Source organism: Patella vulgata, chromosome 5 (assembly GCF_932274485.2).
Source record: "Patella vulgata chromosome 5, xgPatVulg1.2, whole genome shotgun sequence".
Lineage (NCBI taxonomy): Eukaryota > Metazoa > Mollusca > Gastropoda > Patellidae > Patella > Patella vulgata.
Window position 1 is genome coordinate 64,639,215 of NC_065883.2, and position 19,789 is coordinate 64,659,003.

Genomic DNA, 19,789 nt, shown 5'->3' on the forward strand with positions numbered 1-19,789 from the left:
GGTTTCCTCCCACTGCTGAAGACCCCTACGCGCAAGCGAATTATGGAAATAAAATAGAACCAACCATATGTTAGTCCCGCAATGACCTAGTTTGTGTCGAGTGGACGTCAAACACCATCTTTCACTCTCTCTCTTATTAATTTCTTTGAAAATGTATGATACACCCATTAACGACAGGATATTTTACATTCTACAAGATGACGTTTGCCCATCTTTAAAACTGTATGCCCGTCTTCATTAGCCCGGTTGCTGCACGGAAGTAGGATGTTAGACCCCATTTTATTTCATTTCACAAAAATGGAGAAATAATTTGCATGGATCTACTTAGATCAGCACCAAGAAATCATTTCAATCACCAATCTTCTTGGCAAGGAACGGCGTTTAGTCGTTCGGACAGGACGACAAACGGAATTACAATGTGTATACACGTTGACGTTCATTTAAAAGAACCCATGGCAGTTTGAATTAAATGAAGAGTTAGCAATATATACTGTAATTTCAGTAATGGTAAACTTTTTAGTGAATGGCATATCTTAAACTATTACCGAAATTCGCCATTTAAATAGAAATCAAAGCCCCATTCCATTGAATTTTTCCCGTGTATAAACTAAACGGGAACTCCCGGGTTCGATCCTGGTGTTTCTCTTGATCTTCCAGTCTGATTTCCCCTCAATCTGTTTCACATAATAGAGGTATTGCGAAAGGCGGCCTAGCGTATATCCAGTGCTGATCAGTGTTCGGGTTCCACTTGTGGTGCAGGAAAAACGTGGCAACTCGATGAAAAGTGGGAGGAAAAGTTCATTATTCGGACCAAATTTCCGTTATGCACACTGCACGGTGTACACCCGTCTTCATTAGCCCAGTAGGAGCAGAACAGTAGGACGTTAAACTCAATTTCTTTTCATTTTTGTTCGGTAAAGAAGTATGAAAGAAGGCTAGGACGTTAAGCCCATTTATATTTGGCAACGATTAGCAGAGAATTGCAGTATCGTGTCACATCCAATTTATCAGAAAATGACATGAAATAGGTTTAATGTATTTTTTATCTGCATCATCCAGGCCAATAAAGATAAATCTGAAACTATATCACAAATCTACTGTCACAAACACTGATCCCCTGACTACGCCGCTGTCCGGGTAGAATTCCCCCTAATACGACACCGCATTAGCGTATGCCCGTCTTCATTGTAAATAGGCTGGTGCTGAAAAGTATATCGTTAAACCCGTGAGCCACGACGGCTAATAAGACGTTGGCTCGCTAACCTGGGGGTCCCGTGTTCGATCCCTGCATTGGCCGAGAAAGTTTATCGGGAATTTCCGGCGTGGTTATCCCTTGTCAGTGGTGCAGGATTAGAGGGCGTGGTAAAGGACAACGTATAGTCGTTCGGGTGGGACGAAATACCGAGGTCTGAGGTCCCGTGTACACATTGGCGTGCAGGTAACAGATCTCTAACAGTAGACCGTAACGCAGCTGTAAGGGCAAAATTTCCCTCATAGCACACTGCATGGCATATGCCCGTCTTCATTAGCCCAGTCGGAGCAGAACAGTATAGGACGTTAAACCCCATTTCATTTCATTTCCGTTAAACCCCCAATTTATGTCATTTCAATTCACAAATATATAATAATGGAGAAATAAACAAAACGTGTTATTGAAAAAGTGTCGCCACTCTTTGAACGTGCCCGTGTGCGGTGGTAAGGTAGCCTACCTTAGAAATCTTGATGGAGTTGATGGTTTAACCACGACAGCTCCACCCAAAACCCAGATCAAACGTTTCAGGCATTCAAATTTTGTGGTAAAATCGCTAAGATCATTTATTTAAAAATAAATTTTTTTTCGGCAACTACTAAACCGATTTAGTTTATTTAATGTTTTGAATTCACAAGAAATAATTTACAACAACATTAAATAGTTATTTCTGTATTGAAACAGAAAGTTTCAATTTATAGACAAAAAAGATACAATATCACTTTACTATAGGCCAAAATATAAATTTTCTTGACATGTTTGGAAAGCATATCCAACCCACCGAACAAGGTGTGCAGAAGTCCGCCAATACGTAGTACACCTGTCAGTCAATCTGGTTAAAACACAGGTCCTATTTCGTTTCGTTTTTATAGTTCAAAATTTCGTTTTACTTGTCTTTCTTGTCTTTACTACACTTGGTAGTGTAGGCCATCGAAAGAATAAAAAAACGAAACGAAATATAGATCTGTATTTTAATCAGATTGACCTGTCGATATCAACGACAGACTTGCTGACGTTCTGTAACAAACCGTTGACGTTTTTTGATGACTAGCAATACAATTTGGTCATTAAAAATGTCATACTTTCAGAGTAAATTCAGTTTAGACTATCAAACACATGGCCTTATTAAGCTTGACTGATTATTTAGGAAATGAAATTGGGTTTGTTTAATGTTCTGCTCCGACTGAGTCATGGGAATAGCCAAACGTTGTGAAATGTTTTTGATATTGTGGGCCTACATTTAGAATGTCCCCACATCAAAAATAAATTCTTGCCCTATAGTCTTTGGCGTGCTAACATATCAAAGAGCTTGCGCCTATAATATATACTAGAATTTGTGTGGGTTTTTTTTTGTCGTCTTCGTCGCATCCCATGTATTTAGTACCCTTCCATGATGTATTATTGTTTTCTCTTGTGTAATGTACAATTTCTATAATTGAGCATTGTCAGGTCGAGAGAGAGAGTTTAACGCCTACTTCCAGTAGCGGATCTAGAAGCTGTGAATAGGGTGGGGGTCCAAATATAGGGTGCCATCCACAACCCCACCCTACAATGAATGACAACAAAATACTGGCTATAACATGATCTAATCCATAGAACATTATAGTTGTTCGCCGATCGTTATCTCGCCGAAAGAATGATGCTCTAATGGACGTATAGGCGCGAAAGATTTTCAGATAGCAGCGTATAATAGGCAATTAAACTTAATTTTTGGGGGACTGGGCCTAAATTTCCTGGAATTTGAGTTCATTGATGGGAGCAAATTCTGTATACGAGAGGATAAGAAATGGGACAGAATCTCAACGCCTGTATGTTAATTCCGACTTAATTGTGAGAACATTTGTATAGTCTGTCGCCCCACGACTCTCTAATGCTACTACATGTACTAACAGGGCGATCGCTGTAACCGTGAATATGATATTGAAGAGAGAGTAGGCCTATAAGACCAAACATCAGGAGTGGAAGAATAATGATATAATGGAATCGAGCGCCGTGGGCGCCAACATTTTCAGACAGCTACATATAATATCTATGTAACTGAGCTTTTAGCGACGTTGGCTCAAAAAAAAAAAAAAAAAAAAAAAAAAAAATCAAAAAAATCAGATAATATGTATGTGTATGGACATTTGCGCATTATAAATATACACTATTATCATTATTATTATTATTAATTTGGGTTAGAGGTTAGGACTTTAAAGTAATAAGTAAGTAAATTTATTGCAACAGTGAGCAGCATACAATTATAAAAATGACATTAATACAATACAACAAATATACATGTAACAAATAAACGAACGTGATGTTTTAGTATTTTGATATAAAAAAAAAAAAAAAAAATCCGTTTTAACGAATATTATCGAACGCCGGGCATAATTCTATGGTAGCCTATATACTATCCGAAGTTAACATACAATAATGGCCCACAAAAGGTGCGATCTAATGCGAAGCAGGACGGCCAGTGGCGTCGCCAGGGGGGGGGGGGGGCATTTGCCCCCCAATTAATCTGGTCTGCCCTCTGTTTGCCCCCCCCCCCCAATAATTTTAGAAAATAAAAAAAAGTATTTGTGATACGTTTCGGTAATCAATACCTTCTACGGTGAATAAATCCCACATCCCCACTCAGTCATAAACTTGCATGTTGTAGAGCATTTCCGACAGTCTATTTTTCAAAATTTTCTTGGCGAGGTCGCCAATGGACTCGCTACTTTGGCGCTCACAAGGGGAATTCGTTGAGGTTCGCAAGTCCGTTCGTTTGACATTTTGTTCTCTAGCCGGATAAACTAGTGATCAGGCGACGGACGGTATCTGGTCAGATCTATTTATCTCGACGATCGGGGCCTGAGAGAATACTGTGACAGCATTTCCGGCATTTCAAAATTTTCTGGGGGAGGACTCCCTACTTTGACGCTCGTGAGTGGGCTTCGTCGTGATTCACAAGTCCGTTCGTTTGACACTTTACCTCATCGATCAGTGCCTGAAATACTGCCAGGCTGCATTTCCGGCAACCTGTTTTTCAAAATTTTCTGGGGGCCCCTTACCCCTAGTTGAAGGTCGTGCCTTTGCCCCCTTAACCTTGGACTTTGCTCCAGCTTTGCCCCTCCATTCACCGACGGCTGGCGCCGCCACTGGGCCTGAGTAAACACATTACAAGTTTCATCAAAATCAGATAAAAATTGTGACTTATTGAGGGTCCACAACCTTGGTATTACATTCGTTTAGACTATTTGCGTACACGGAGCGGCTATTTTGTCTGGTATTTTCTGGCGGTATTTTTTACGAAATTTGAACCAAACCTTCACTGAGGTGTAACGGTGATATATTTAAACGTTTTTTAAAATAAAATACAAATTGTGATTTCTAGAGGGTCCACAAGCTAAAAACGTGATTTTTTCAAACAATCAGGGGGCCATAATCCAGGAAGTTACTTTCCGATATACGTGATTACCGAGTGGAACCAAGATCTTTGTAATATAAATAAAAATTGTGACTTCTAGAGGGTCCACAACCTTGGTATTACATACTTTTAGACTATTTACGTACAAGGAGCGGGCATTTTGTCCGACATTTTCGGTCGGATTTTTACGACATTTGAACCCAAAATACACTAGGTGTAACGGTTATATATTTAAACGGTTTTTAAAATTGAATACAAGCTAAAAACGCGACTTTTCGAACAATCAGGGGCCATAAACCAGGAAGTTACTTTTCGGTATGCGTGATTATGAAATGAACCAAGATCTTTGTGATATAAACACACACTTCAAATTTCATCGAAATCGAATAAAAATTCTGACTTCAAGAGGTCCCACAACCTGAATATTATATACTTTTAGACCATTTTGTCCCTTTCGTTAAAATCGGATAAAAATTGTGACCTGTAGAGTGTCTACAAAGTAAGTGTGAACGTTCGGGCGGACATACGGACGGACAGGGGCGACGACAATACAAGTCCACATGAAAATGTGGACGACGCCGTTGAACAATGGTTTATCATACAAAGCTTTCAAAGTCTGAAGCCGTTTTTCTTTCAAGTTTATCCGATTTTCTTTAAACCAGGATAACTTTGAAATAAAAATTCTTCACTCTTCGAACGAAGCAATTTTGAGAACTTCTTTCTAAAAGCAGCAAGTTTGGCAATAAGTAAACCGGTAGCCACATCGCAACTGTATAGGTGTAGGTACATATCACTTGCCGTCATACAGTTGAGGCTAGAGTACCGGAACCTGCCGATGTTTAAGACCCACGGTCATCAAATTGAGTAGTGGCTTCAGTCAAAATAGATTTGTCTCCCTTTATAGAAACCAGTTTTTCATACCAGAAACCAATCAGTTTTAATAATCTCAAAGTTTATGAAATGAAATGGGGTTTAACGTCCTACTGTTTTGCTCCAAAGTGGGCTAATGAAGACGGGCATACGCCATACAGTGTGCTATGAGGGAAATTTTGCCCGGACAGCGGCACTACGGCCTACTCTTATATCGAATTCCAACTGTCAAGGGATCTTTTACGTGCATGCCAATGTGTACACAGGACCTCGGTTTTTCGTCTCATCCAAATGACTAGACAGCTGTCCTTGTCAGGCCCTCCGTCCTGCATCACTGACAAGGGGAAACCACGCCGGAAAATCGAGATGAACTTTCTCGGCCAATGCAGGGATCGAACACCCGACCTCCAGGCTAGCGAGCCAGCGCCTTACCCACTTAGCCACCGTGATCCCCCAAAGTTTATGAACCTTATATAAAAGTCTAGAATGTTTCAATGGAAAGGGGCTCTTTTTGCACACAATTAAAAAATAAAAGGATCACCCAGGTCATTGGAGGTAGAAAACGGAAACAAACTGTTTAGACTCTTTCTGGACTTGATCTTTGTTTTAGAACTTAGAAGCCTAGTCGAAATATTGCCAAGTAATTTTAGTCAACAGAAATGTGACCTGTATATTCCAATTCAATTACTAAATGCCAATGATTTAACTTTTGATCTTTGTTGTTGACACAAAACTGAATAGGATCATATCCCACACAGACTTAATATACGTTATGTAGAAAGATTTTCATTTTACAAAACCAAACTATATACAAATAAATCAAACTAATAATTTCCTTATTCATCATCATCATTTGATTCTTGGCCATTTAAATGTTGAATATATTACAATTTGAGACCACCGCAAAATTTCAAAACTTGCATCTAAAAAATAATCTGCAGCTAGATCTAGACCCACTTGCACTGACTAAGAAAATGTGATTCAATAATAACTGTAAATCAATTATCAAATTCTATACACCGCTTTGTATTACCCACCCAGTTCAAAGAGCTATTCGCATGTCACGGTCCATTTATCTGTTAAACTGAGGTAACTATATTCAGGTCATGGTACTTCAAATTCTGTACTGCTGTTCGGTTTTCTTCCGATACTCAACTATCAAGCAGAGTTCTGTCCCCATGTAGCTCATGTGAAGAGGAAAGATGGCTTCCTACATATATTTTTTGAAAAAATATTAAACAATTCCTTTTTGTAAATAATTTATTGATGCAATATGCTCGGTAGGATTGAAGTAGAAAAAGCACTATATTTAATTATCACAATAAAGATGAGACTGTACAATGATATAGTTTAAATGTATACAATTATTATGATGAGGTCTTCATCGAGTTGTATTCACCTGAAAAAAATATAATATAGAATAATATTATACATCGCTCATACAGTAACTAGGGTCAACCTGCCTCCACACTGTTACACTGAAGTGTGGGACTGTCATTCTGTCATAGACACTTCCGTTGGGTGTACCATATAAACAGATTACTAATTTCACACACAATATATTCCAATCAAATCAAAGGCCTTTTTTATATACTGATAATGATAATTAAGAGAGAGAGAGAGAAATGGGGTTTAACATCCACTCGACACAAATGAGGTCATTCCGGAACTAACATACAGTTTAATTTTATTTCAATAATTCGCTTGCGCTTAGGGGTCTTTAGCAGTGGGAGGAAACTGGAGGACCCGGAGAAAACCCACGAGGTTGGAGATAATGATAATTAAATAATTCATATGGTTTGTGAGAGTTTAACCTTCACTCAACCCAAACTAGGTCATTTAGGTTTTGGCACTAACTTATGGTGCAGTTTTACTTCATCTACTTGTACAACCTTGGGATAGAAACCATACCACTTCAAAACTCATTGACACATGTTTAAAAGATCACATGGTTAACCCATTTGTCAGGGTTATCACATTTATTTCACACGTGACCCACAGATATTATAAAAAAAATATTAGATGCCTAACCATGAAGGAAAATGATAAACAAGTTTGTGATTTCTCTGGCTACAAAAAATAGTGATATCCCACATAAGAGGGGAGAAGGGAGGAGGCATGGGGGAAATGGAGGTATACTACTTACCATGTCATCTATTTTAAGAATACATCGAGTACATTCTGCAGCTAATGATATAGCACTAGTAGAAACTAACAAGGGTTGAACAACATTTTCTTCTAGAATATTTGTTATAGCACCCTGAAATACAAAAACTTGAAATAAATACACTCCACATCAGGTGATACCAACAAAAAAAATGACAAAATTAACAGAACACAATTTGTAATGCTATTAGTAATGGGACACAATTACTAGCTTTATTCTAAAATCACGACATTGAGACAAGTATCCTTATTTAGAAGCATGAAAATATTTCATTTAGATCAATTTAAATATCTTATTAATGTGACTAAGATGTTCTTTATTTGCGGGATTCAGATAAATTCATAGAAATTGAAGTAACTTTTACCCAGTCTTAGAACGAAATGAAATGGAGTTCAACATCCTACTGTTCTGCTCCTACTGGGCTAATGAAGACGGCAGTTTTAAAACCATGACTAGATATTATGCAATGTTTTAACATTCTACCTAATTTAGAAACAGAATCTATGTGTCCCCAAAAGTTTGACGGACAGACAGACAAATGGACAAACTCATTAGAAAAGTGTCCCGCCTTTTTTGAAGGGTGGAGGGACAAAAATGAGTAAATGACTAGTATTCTTTCAGGAACATTATTCCACATGGACTGATATGATTCAGAACAGGTCAATGAATTATTTCATCATAAAGAATAATCTAGTATATTCCAGAACAGGTCAATCAATTATTTCATTATAAAGAATAATTCTAATATATTCTAGTCATTGTTTCATAGTTACACAACACACAAAAATGGATTACACAAATCTTCAGACTTCAATCAAATTTGATTACTTCAAATGAGCAATATAATTCTTTAATCTTGATGCATCATTTAACGTAAAAGGAATCCCTTGCAAACTACAATATTTTTAAAGTTTAATCATGGACCTAGTTTTAATTAGAAGGGGTATCTCTGGTTGGTCAGCATTAGGCAACACAAATAAAATAACTTGTTTCTCGGGCACCGCCCGCACGCAAAATTGGTTGCGCGTGCAGTCTATTTATTAGTCTTGATGAAAAAAAATAAATATGTAACGCCCGCCCGCACATCGACAAGCAAGTCGTAAAAAAAATATCCCGCATGTACCTACATCCGCCATACATGTATATCTATTCAAATGTATTAAAACTGATTCAGATGAACATGCTGTTATTTTTATCCGAACAATGGCGAAGTTTGGCAGATTTGCCTTTTTTATTGATATCGAAAGAACCTCCATTTTGTATCACGTGATATTAATTACCTCCCCTGATAAACTAGAATTTGATTCGTGTTAAAAGTCATTGGCGACAATATTTCAATCATTCGATCGTAATCGGCTCATTATTGCCGGCTTCAGTCGGTCCTTGTTTGGAAAATCCTATTGATAAAATAATGAACCGTAGAACAGGTTAATTAATTATAGCTAAGAATACGATACGATGACGATAGTCGTCATAATGCATACCTTAGAATCTGGGTCATTATTAGCACATTTACGGTAGTTTCGATAATCCGGAAAATAATAATTGGATTACCGATTTGATGGTTTTACTGACCAGTTGTTAGTTAGATTTAAATAGTCATTCAATATAAACACCGGATAGAACACCGAATATCCTGAGAAACACACCGAATATCCCAAGAAACAGTATTTCCGGCAATCTCCAATACCGATGACACGGTGTGACATGCATTGGTTGGAATTCGGTAAATAATTATAAATAAACCGGCGATACTAGATTTAGTTTTAAATACTGTTTACCATGATTATTATTTATGATACACCTGGTGAAAGAGGCTTAGTTTTTAAAAATATTGTTGTCTTTATGGAGGGCTATTACATAGTCGTATGGAATTTTATTTTAAACCAATTTCAATTATGTGAATTAAATATGGAAAATTATTTTCCTTTCAGTCAGTGTTCAGTCTCAGTGTTTTAGTAGACTTGATTTTGGGTTTATGTTTTAAGTATGTACAATAAAGTTGAATATAACGGAAAGCAAAAACGTAAACTAGTAATGACTTTCTCATTTAAAAAAAAAAAAAAGAAAGACCGCCCTCCCGCCCCAACAATTTTCAGCAATAGCCAAATTTTATTTTGCACCATCAATGAGTAAAAAAAAAAAAAGAAACCGCCCTCCCTCCCTACAGTTTCAGCTGTCAGTTGCCCGAGAAACAAGACATTTATTTTGTGTGGCCTTAAATAAGTATTGTTGTGTACATGTATATATTGTCTTGTTATATTTTCATATTTTATCATTGCTTGATAATGACTAGAGAAGCCTAGTTGAAACATCGCTCAGTAATAAGCAGTAATTGTATTCCATAGAATTGTGACCTGTATTGTATTCCATTGAATTGTGACCTGTATAGTTTAAATAAGGTTGGATCCAAGTAGGGAGATATTCTAGTGTTTGTATTTCGATTTTGTTTTAATTAAACAATCTGAATACATATTTAGCATGTATCAAGCAGTGAGAAATTTGATATTTGAATGAAAATGCAAACAAGGCATATTTTATTTGGATCAATTTGAATATATTGTTGAGATGACTGTCAAAAAGATTCATATCTTGATGATTTTGACAATTTCACAAAATGAAAAGCAACTTTTAACCAGTTTCAAATTGACTAGATAATGTTATTCTTTCAGGAACATTATTCCACATGGACTGATATTTTCAGAACAGGTCAATGAATTATTTCATCATAAAGAACAATCTAACATATTCCAGTCATAGTTTCACAGTTATGCATAATGGATTACACACACCTTTTGGTTTCAATTAAATCTGATTATTTCTAATGCACAGTACATTTTTTTAAATGAGAAACAAAATGTTGATTTCCATAGGGTTTGATATGTTAATTATTTGGTGGGATCTCTGTCAAATTATTCACGCTGGGAGATTCTGAAAATGCTCTGATAAAAACAAAATAAGGGAAAAGGTTAAGACGAAAAACTTGACCATGACAATGCTTTAGAACCTACCTCAAAGTAATTCAGAGAATATTCAATTTTGGTCAATAAAAAAGTGAAGTCTTATATAACCCCCCTCACATGTTACTGCCAACAGATAAAGAGAGATAACTCTATAGAAGTTAACAGAACTTTGCACATCATACTCTTTCAAAGGTGAATGAAGTGAAGATAACAAAAATTCTAACACCTGCACTAACACAGACAAAAGCTATTCCATCATTTAGCAAACAAGCAAAAGGTGAGGCTGATAGACAAAATAAATAGATGACACACATTAATTACTTTTTTTTTATTTTATCTTTTATGAAGCACCCAGCAAGCCAACTGGTTATAACTGATCAAACACACCAGAAAAAAATGCTAATCATCTAACTCAGTCAAGATATTCAGCTCAGGAACATCTCTAAACCATGTTTTAACATTCTACCTAATTTAGAAACAGAGTCTATGTGTCCCCAAAAGTTTGACGGACAGACAGACAAATGGACAAACTCATTAGAAAAGTGTCCCGCCTTTTTTGAAAGGTGGGACAAAAATGAGTAAATGACTAGTATTCTTTCAGGAACATTATTCCACATGGACTGATATGATTCAGAACAGGTCAATGAATTATTTCATCATAAAGAACAATCTAGTCTTCACAGATCTCTATGTATATTTTACCTTTCTAACATTTATTCCTGCTGTTATTTCACCCTTTGCGTGTCTATTTCTTAATTCTGTTACTGTTGCAATTGGGTTTAATCCTGCATTCTCAGCCAATGTGTACGGAATAACTTCTAAAGCTTCTGCAAAAGCTCGGAAACAGTACTGTTCAATACCAGCCAGAGTGTTAGAAAATTCCATTAATCTAAGGGACAGTTCAATTTCTGGAGCCCCACCACCAGCAATCAATGCCCTGAAAAAAAATGAAATATTTCAAATTAGGGTCTTAGAGTTCTTCTAAATATTGTGTGCTTTATACAGAAGATCAGTAGGCCTTTAGTCGAGTATTTGCATTACACAATTATTCAAAAGGCTACATCTTCCTAACAGCATCCCAATTAATGTCTATCAAGCCAGATTGCTATTTGTTTTGAATCACAGACCACCATGACACTTTAAAGCATTTCAAATATTTCCCACCATTTACTTAAACCTGCATTATGCAAGAGCTAAATCTGCCTATTGCAGGTATTTTCTTTAGGCCTAAATTATTAATTAGACATTAACTTATTCAGACCATAATCAAATCTCGATGTCATAACTAGACTGCAATATTTACTGGATTAGGATCCGATCTGCTGCTCTCTGCTCATTCATGATGAAATCAAGAAATGGATAATCAAGACTATGTATTTTATCGTACCGACTTAAGTAATGATGATCGAGGCTAGGCCCAAAATTCAAATGCTAAATTCTCGGTTCAGAGTGGATCAATTTGACTGAAATTCCATTTACATTATCTAGTTTTTAACTATTATAGTGAGAACTACCAGCTCTTTATCAGATCTCCCATATTGTATCTTTAAGTTTCAAACAGAGAGAGAGAGAGATGGGGCTTAATATCCATTAGTAATTTCGGGACTAAAGTTGCAAATAAATTTCTTTGCAAAGCTTGTTCTTGGCATTTATGAATTTATGACTTGACAGAAGAAATGGGCATCATTGGTTTGAGGAAAGTCTAATAGTTATTGCATTATTACAGCCCAGGTGACTGTAACCACCTCATGTAACTGATTTTGACTAATTTGTTGAATGATATCTGCTAAGACTAAGATCACACATCCAACTAGTCTAGTTATGACTCAATTTTCCAAACAAAGAAATGAAATGGGGCTTAACGTCCTACTGTCCGAACGGGCTACCGAAGACAGGTATTTTCCAAACAAATAGGACATTTGACAAAATATTAAACATAATGCTTACTTCTTTTTGACGAGACATCTGATTACACAGAGAGCATCATGTAATGATCTATCAGCTTCTTCTAAAACTAGTTTATTAGATCCTCTAATAAGAACTGTTACAGTTTTACCAGGATTGGCTATACCAGTTATCTGTAATAAATCCATATATTATAAGATACAGCCTTGGTGCTTCGTTGGAACTTTTTGAAAGCTATAAAATCTTCTACAGCTTAGTCCATGTTAAAATATACTCAACTGATTACGAAATACACAATCAAAATATCAACAGTAGATAATTTCTCAGCTTCAATCGGATTAACAAGTGGCACACAACAAGTTTCATATAGACAGCAGAATAACTAAAATCACATACTTCGGACTGAAGACTCAATTCTATCGTATTCAGAAATGGGCAGGTAAACAATATCTAAGCACACTTAATCCATATGCAGTATATTTTGAGACCGGCAATGTTTTCTTGTTTTGTTTTTTTTTTCCAATTTAGAACTTACTTTAACAATTTTATCAGTTCCAACAGCTACTTCCTCTACTAGATCAGCTGTACCCATATTCTCTGGTATAAAATGATCTAATGATGCAATAGGTCGACAACCTAATGTCTGAAAATAAAATATGTTATCAACTATTAGTATTCAAAGTATTACTTTCTATTGAACAGTTCTAATCCAGTTTATTATTCAGATCATTCACACTCTAAAATTCTTCCTCTCAATTAGGCATTACAATAAGTATTGGATGTTAATAAACCCAATCATATTCTGAATTCCTTTAAGTTAGAAAAAACCCATGTAAAACGAGTCATATTTCTTCAATTAGGCATTAATATTATTTATTGGATGTATACCAACTATATTCTGGAATTTCTTTTGGTTAGAAACCATAGTACAACTTGTTTAGTTCTCTGTATTTACCTTGCAAACAAACTCAATATCTTCTCTTTCAATATCTTTTACAACCATAATCTTCATCTTAGCCAGGAAATGTAAAGCTAAATCACTAACGGCATCTCTACAATTAGATACAACAAATGTGAACATTCTACAATCTCTATCAATCAAATTGCTTATTTTGGCTTAGTCTGAGCAGAAAAATTTTGCACTGTGTCGACAACGGTTATATATTTAAATTATTAAACAGACCTCCCATGAAACGGAAAAAACATAAAATCCAATGAAACCGAGAAACGTGTTTGACTCAAATTAAAGAAGAAGTGTATTTTAAGCAGAACATGACCTTTTTTTTTTGTTTTATATAAGAGGACCAACCTGAGTATAGATTTCTGAATAAGTAGAACAGTGCAACCAGCCTTTTTAACTTGTTTAATAATATTCAGAATATAATTTCTTTCTTCTTTTAAGACTCGATCCATCTGGGTATAGTCTGATACAATAACTTGATTCTCCATCTAACACAAATAAAATAATTACATATACTGTATAAAAATAATTGTAAACTTCCTGTTTAAGATCAGAAGAAAACAACTTTTACCGAATAGATCAAACCAAATAACATCACAGGTATGGGACTAGTGCTATTTTTCTTCTAAATATGTTGTGGTAATGCAATGAATGGCCATGCTTTGAATGACTAAACTATTTGAGACTGTTCAACCGGTTGTGGTTTGAAAGGACTGTGGCTTGAACATTGATCCGTTTCCAGGTGTCAGGCTTTAACTTTGTAAAAGAGTGGTCATATGAATGAGATTTTGTTTATCTAATGTTTAGAAGACCATCTATTACTTCACTTGAATGTTACATTTTACTTCACCATTGTGTGCTTTTTGCATCAAGAATATATGTATGCCTTGAGGACATTTGATGAAATTGGTGCTATATAAAAATTCTCAGTAATAATTGTTAGTTTCAGGGAATGTACTTACATCTGTTTTGGGAGCCGATACACAGAACTGAATAAGTCCTATTTTAGCCTTTTCTATTTTACTTGGTCCCCCAGATGAGGATAGTTTCTGGTTGAAGACTAGACCATCAATTAATTCTGTATCTTCAACTGTACCTCTGTTAATAAAATTTATAGAGTTTTAAATACATGTTTATAAAAAGAATGGAACATACCAACGAATTACTTGTCATCCTAATAAATGTAAGTGAGATATTTCACAGATTCAAAGGAACCTTTTATGTCCACTATCAATTTCACACAGCACCCAGATTTTTATGTCACATGTGGCGAGATACACTTTCCATATGTCATATTTGAAATTCGGATCCACTTTTATTAAATACCTACAATTTCTGATTTCACTAAAAATTCAACATGGGGAATCAAAATAATCTAAACAAATTTCCAATATACATACCCCAATTTTTTAACTATTTTGATATCTTTGAGATCTACATTGTCAGCTGTAGCAGGGTTAATAACCTTTAATACAGCATCTACAGCAATAGGTGACAGGATGTTGGAATTCTGAGAAACAACCTACAATCACATATACAGTTGGCAATTTAATAACCAGATATTTTGGAAATGGTATTGATTAATATTTAATTCATAATCTTGCAAGCATATAATATAGGGTTCTTTAAAACCCAATAGACAAGGCCACCTCACTCCTGGACCAAATACAATAATGGGTCCTAACTGATAACATTGTTGACAAACAAAAGATCAACACTACAGACAAACCTATCACTCAAAACCCCACATTTAACAATAATATTCCGTTGAAAAATATCTTTAATAAAGAATTTATTTTTGTAGAAATGTTATGTGCATTATTAAATTCTTTGACATGTAAATCTTGCTTACTTTAGAATTCAAGGAAGTTGAAGCACTTTTTAGAAGGGATTCTCGATCTGACAATTCAAGGGGAGTAACCATAGTTTCCAAAATTTCTACAGCCTTCAAAGATGCTTTCTGGAAAGATTCTGATATAGTAGTTGGATGCATGCCTGTAACAAAAAATGTATTAACAAATAAGAATTAGATATAATGGAAACTGTTTCAAAACAGGTAGAAATCTTAAGCCTTTGGTTTTATTTTCTAACACTGCGGAAAAGACCTAAAATCCTTGAACAAGCAAGCCGATTCCGAGTCCAAATCTATTCTACAGTGCTGTATTTTCTTGAAGAGTTTATTTTATAAATCAGGAAATGTACCATAATTCCTTATATTCAGCTTTAACCCTTTCAATGCGTCTACCCGGTAGTACCGGGTATTATAAAATGTCGTTAAAATGCGCGTACCCAGTATTACTGTGTACTCAGTAAAGCCCTCGCTAAAATTAGCACTGTAGCTGCAAGTGCCATCTATTGTATTTTCTATACACTAGAACATATTTCCATGTTTCAAAGCTGCAAACCGTAAAATGGCGGAGTGCATAGTGACAACGTAGACGATGCACTCTCGACGAGGTCGTGAATGACGTCTTGCTGGATAATTTCGAGGCGGGTGATACACATAATTCGTTTCCAGTTACTTGATAATGATAGTAGTCAGGACAGTGATTGGTAATGGTATTATTAAGTGTGTGATTTGTTGCGTGACATTCCGCCTACATGTATGGCTATGTCTCCCGTGCATGATGAACAAGCCCAATGTGAACACGATAGACCCGTGTCTGCAGTAGATTCTGACAATAATTCTAATGTTGATAATAATGCTGGCCTGCTGGATCGTAAAAGACGTAGGCAATTCCCGAGTCCCGAACGTGTACTATTGACTGACTATATTGATAATGATATGGGACTTGGGGATGAAAATGAATGTGAAAGTGAAAACAAGGTATTGCAATCCGCACGTGGTCCTGGCAGCGGGAGACGTGATGCGTGTGTTCGTGGTGGCATTGCTCATGGCTGCTATTGATATTTTTGTTCATTTTATATATCTTTATCAAAATCCAGTGAAAAAAACAATATCTCATAAGTTTTTCATGGAGAAAAATTTGTTTTCGGGTTAGCTTTAGTGAGAAATGAGATCCAAAATGGCCGTCATGACATCACGTGACTACATTATTATGCAAATTTCCAAAATTCTATTTTTTCCTCTTAGCCCAACCTCATGCCCATCCCAACAGACAAAAAGATTTTTCATAAAAGCTTCCATAAGTACTGTTTGGCATTCAGTTCCAAACACCCTTTTTTCCTCCAAAAAGGGTCTAGCACAGGCAGTGGATTTACGTCTAGCATTGAAAGGGTTAAGTAAGGACTCACTAAAAGGTAGGACTATCAAATTTTTGAAAATTAACTTTAACTGGTCTGTTTTATTTTGTGTACACAACTTTCTCAAAATATGGGAAGCCATTAATATTAATTTTAAAAATATCTGTCATTAATTAAGTCACATGTAAATTATAGAGTATGATACCTTTGGATAATAATTTTGAACTGGAATCTAGTAGACTACCAGCTAAAACAGTAACTGATGTTGTACCATCACCAGCCTCTACATCTTGAGCTTTCGATACCTCCACAAGCTAAAATGGAAAAAATATTCAAATATATATAAATTTCATGATCAAAATTTTCTTTCTTTAAATGAATCAACATAACTTTTCTTTTAGTTTATACTTGATATTTAGTTTATCTCACTCGCACAATTCTTCATTAACTGGCACAGGAAATCTGTAATTTCAGTAACTGATAGCTGTCAAGAATGATGATTTTTAAAAGAAAGTTAAAACAATGCAAAAAAAAAACCAAAACAAAAAAAACATTCTATCACAATCAACAGATTTACAAAGCATAAAACTTTCAAGTTGAACAGATGATAATTTTTGTCATGATAATTCTGCAATGTGATCAAGGGCAATAACTCCAGAAGCTCTATGAGATAGAGACTTCGTTGTCTCACTAATGTACATATGAATTTTAAATATTGGTTGTAGAGTGGGCTTACAAATATACATTCCTGGCAAAAAAATCAAGACAGGTCTAACATTTTGATCTAATTTACCATCTTTGCTGCTGGATGTAAAACTTGCATTTCTTTAAGAATTGTAGCACCATCGTTAGTAATAGTAACATCCCCATTGGCTGCCTGGATCTGTTTAAAAATAATATTATAAGTTAGAATATCTAAATGTCAGTCAAATAATTTTGAAAATATCGTAATATTTTATTCAAAATATTCACTCACTAGAACAACCCTATGGTTTCCATTGAGTTAAAGATAAAATGTACTGATACTTACCATTTTATCCATACCCCGGGGGCCAAGACTTGTTCTGATAGCATCGGCAACAGCTACAAAAGATTAACAAACTGTACAATTTATAGGCAGTGTCAATCACATAATAAAAATTGTAAGATATGCATTCTAAATCACCTCAAATAGTCTGGAGTCACTTCCATTTGATGGCAGGACAGTAAACATTACCAGGGCCAGTCATGTCTGTTCCCTGTACATACATGTAGTCAATACAGATATCGCAAGTACTGGACATTCGAGTTTTACTGCTAGTCTAATCTGTCTAGTACTTGTGCCATCGTACTTGTAATATGCACAAAGCAGGGCATTTTCACAGGTTGGTGAATAGTAACTATACTAGATGACAATTTTTCTTTCTTCTGTATTTACAATTCTGGTCACATTCATGCTTATTCTAATATAGAGCGAAGCTCTAAAGAATCGAGCAAAGCGCAATGCTTGAGCAAAGCTCTTCTCCGGTAACACAGGAGCATAACTGAAATTGTCACCCACATGCAACGCGCATGTCAACTTACCAAATCTCGCCCAAGCGAGATTACGCGCCTCATAGAACTATTTCTATGACGCGTCTAATCATTGACATCACATATTTTTGACGTCAATGAAAATAATTCTCACTTTTTTGTTCTTTTTTTAAAAACAAAATTAATGTATACAATTTAGATCTCAATAAAAATCAATTTGGAAAAACTAAATTATTTAACATTTTTTGTATCACTTGAGAAAATTAATTATGAAGGTTTTATATTTGACAATAATCACTAATCATCAGCTTCGCTCTACTCAGGCTAGTAACGTTAAACTGTGTGTTTAACGTTACAACTGATACAGTCTAAGAATCCTTACGCAAGTTCAAATAGGTTCAAACGCACAATTGTCAACACATATCATTACAGTTTGTATTGGAATAAGTAATTCTATGACAAATATTGAAGACTGGACCACTAAAATAGTTACCGAACAATTTTTCTTTATGGTTATGCATTCTACATTTGCATAGCGATGTTTCTTGTAATGACGTATTACACAAGCCGCCATGACACCAGCCGGTTGAAATTTCGCGTAGCAGTTGGGTTTCATCAAATCATATAATTATGCGGTAAGGCTTCATCTTTATTTCAATAGGAATTGATTTATTATATGTTAAGCTAGGTGCAGTACTGTTTTGGGTCAGTTTATGTGTAAATTAAGGGAGCTATAGGCCAGTAACATTTTTATAGTGATTTCACTAAAAAACTTGCGCAAAGGAACTCCTGTAGGACGAGCCACTACTGTGGCTGGAGTAAGGCAGTTATAAAGTTAAGACATCAGTAGTGGAACCATTTCTATACTCAGGCCTGTTACTGTTAGTGTCACATATTAATTCTTTCTATTAATCATAATTGTTATTTTACAGTTTATTCACTAATGTTCGACTGATGATGCAAAAAAACCATAATGACTCAATTTGACATCCAAGTTTTAAGTCCGCTGTGACAGTGTGAGATGAATAAACCCGCTGACAGGTTTACTGAGGTTATGTGGAATGAATGAATAATTCATTGTTTACATTGGATACTTATCTGGATTAACACCTTTCATTAGCCTTTCCAAGCTGAACAGAAGTCAACTTTAGTATGCTAAATCTAGATGATTGTTACAGCAATGCCAACGGTCTTCTCAACCTCGGTCACGAAAAACCTATGGTACATACTTTTTGATATTCTTACCTTTTGCAGCGGTGATATTACTGAATCGAATCTGCGATGGTTTATCTTTATCCTGGTATTCTGACCGTTTCCCAGTCGCTTTTTGCCCTTTTGGTGGTGCCATACTGTTCTAAAATTGATTCAGCTGCAGCAGAGGAGAATAAATTATGCTTGAATATGAAGGATTCAAGCCGATTTTCCTCGGATTGGATTTGTTGATTTTAGTCACGCTTGCAGACGGTTCTGGAAGAATCCAATATGGCTGCGCCCATTGCCGAAATCTCGAAGTTCCGAGAGATGGTCTTTTGACCTATCGCGAAGCCTTTTCTTATAACATCAT

At 35.6% G+C, this 19,789-nt stretch overlaps 1 protein-coding gene across 1 annotated transcript; it reads right to left on the reverse strand.

The window, feature by feature from the left end:
• Positions 1–6,755: 6,755 nt before the first annotated feature.
• LOC126820911 (T-complex protein 1 subunit delta) lies at positions 6,756–19,728 on the reverse strand. The gene is made up of 14 exons (XM_050549085.2): positions 19,471–19,728; positions 17,744–17,796; positions 17,507–17,596; positions 16,919–17,027; positions 15,362–15,504; positions 14,910–15,031; positions 14,472–14,607; positions 13,858–13,997; positions 13,504–13,600; positions 13,084–13,191; positions 12,591–12,721; positions 11,346–11,580; positions 7,660–7,773; positions 6,756–6,912 (listed from the first exon to the last, which is right to left on the reverse strand). Exons 1-14 carry the CDS (start codon positions 19,571–19,573, stop codon positions 6,895–6,897), a joined length of 1,599 nt encoding a protein of 532 aa, XP_050405042.1. The 5' UTR covers positions 19,574–19,728; the 3' UTR covers positions 6,756–6,894.
• Between the last annotated feature and the right edge of the window lie 61 nt (positions 19,729–19,789).

Bases quoted from the DNA above. Each gene is read 5' to 3' on its own strand.
- LOC126820911 (XM_050549085.2), bottom strand. From the start codon at position 19,573: ATGGCACCACCAAAAGGGCAAAAAGCGACTGGGAAACGGTCAGAATAC. The intron at 17,797-19,470 runs GTAAGAATATCA...AATCTTTTGTAG, and splicing joins TAATATCACCGCTGCAAAAG to CTGTTGCCGATGCTATCAGA. The intron at 13,601-13,857 runs GTTGGTCCTCTT...ATCTAATTGTAG, and splicing joins ATTCAGAAATCTATACTCAG to AGATGCCGTTAGTGATTTAG.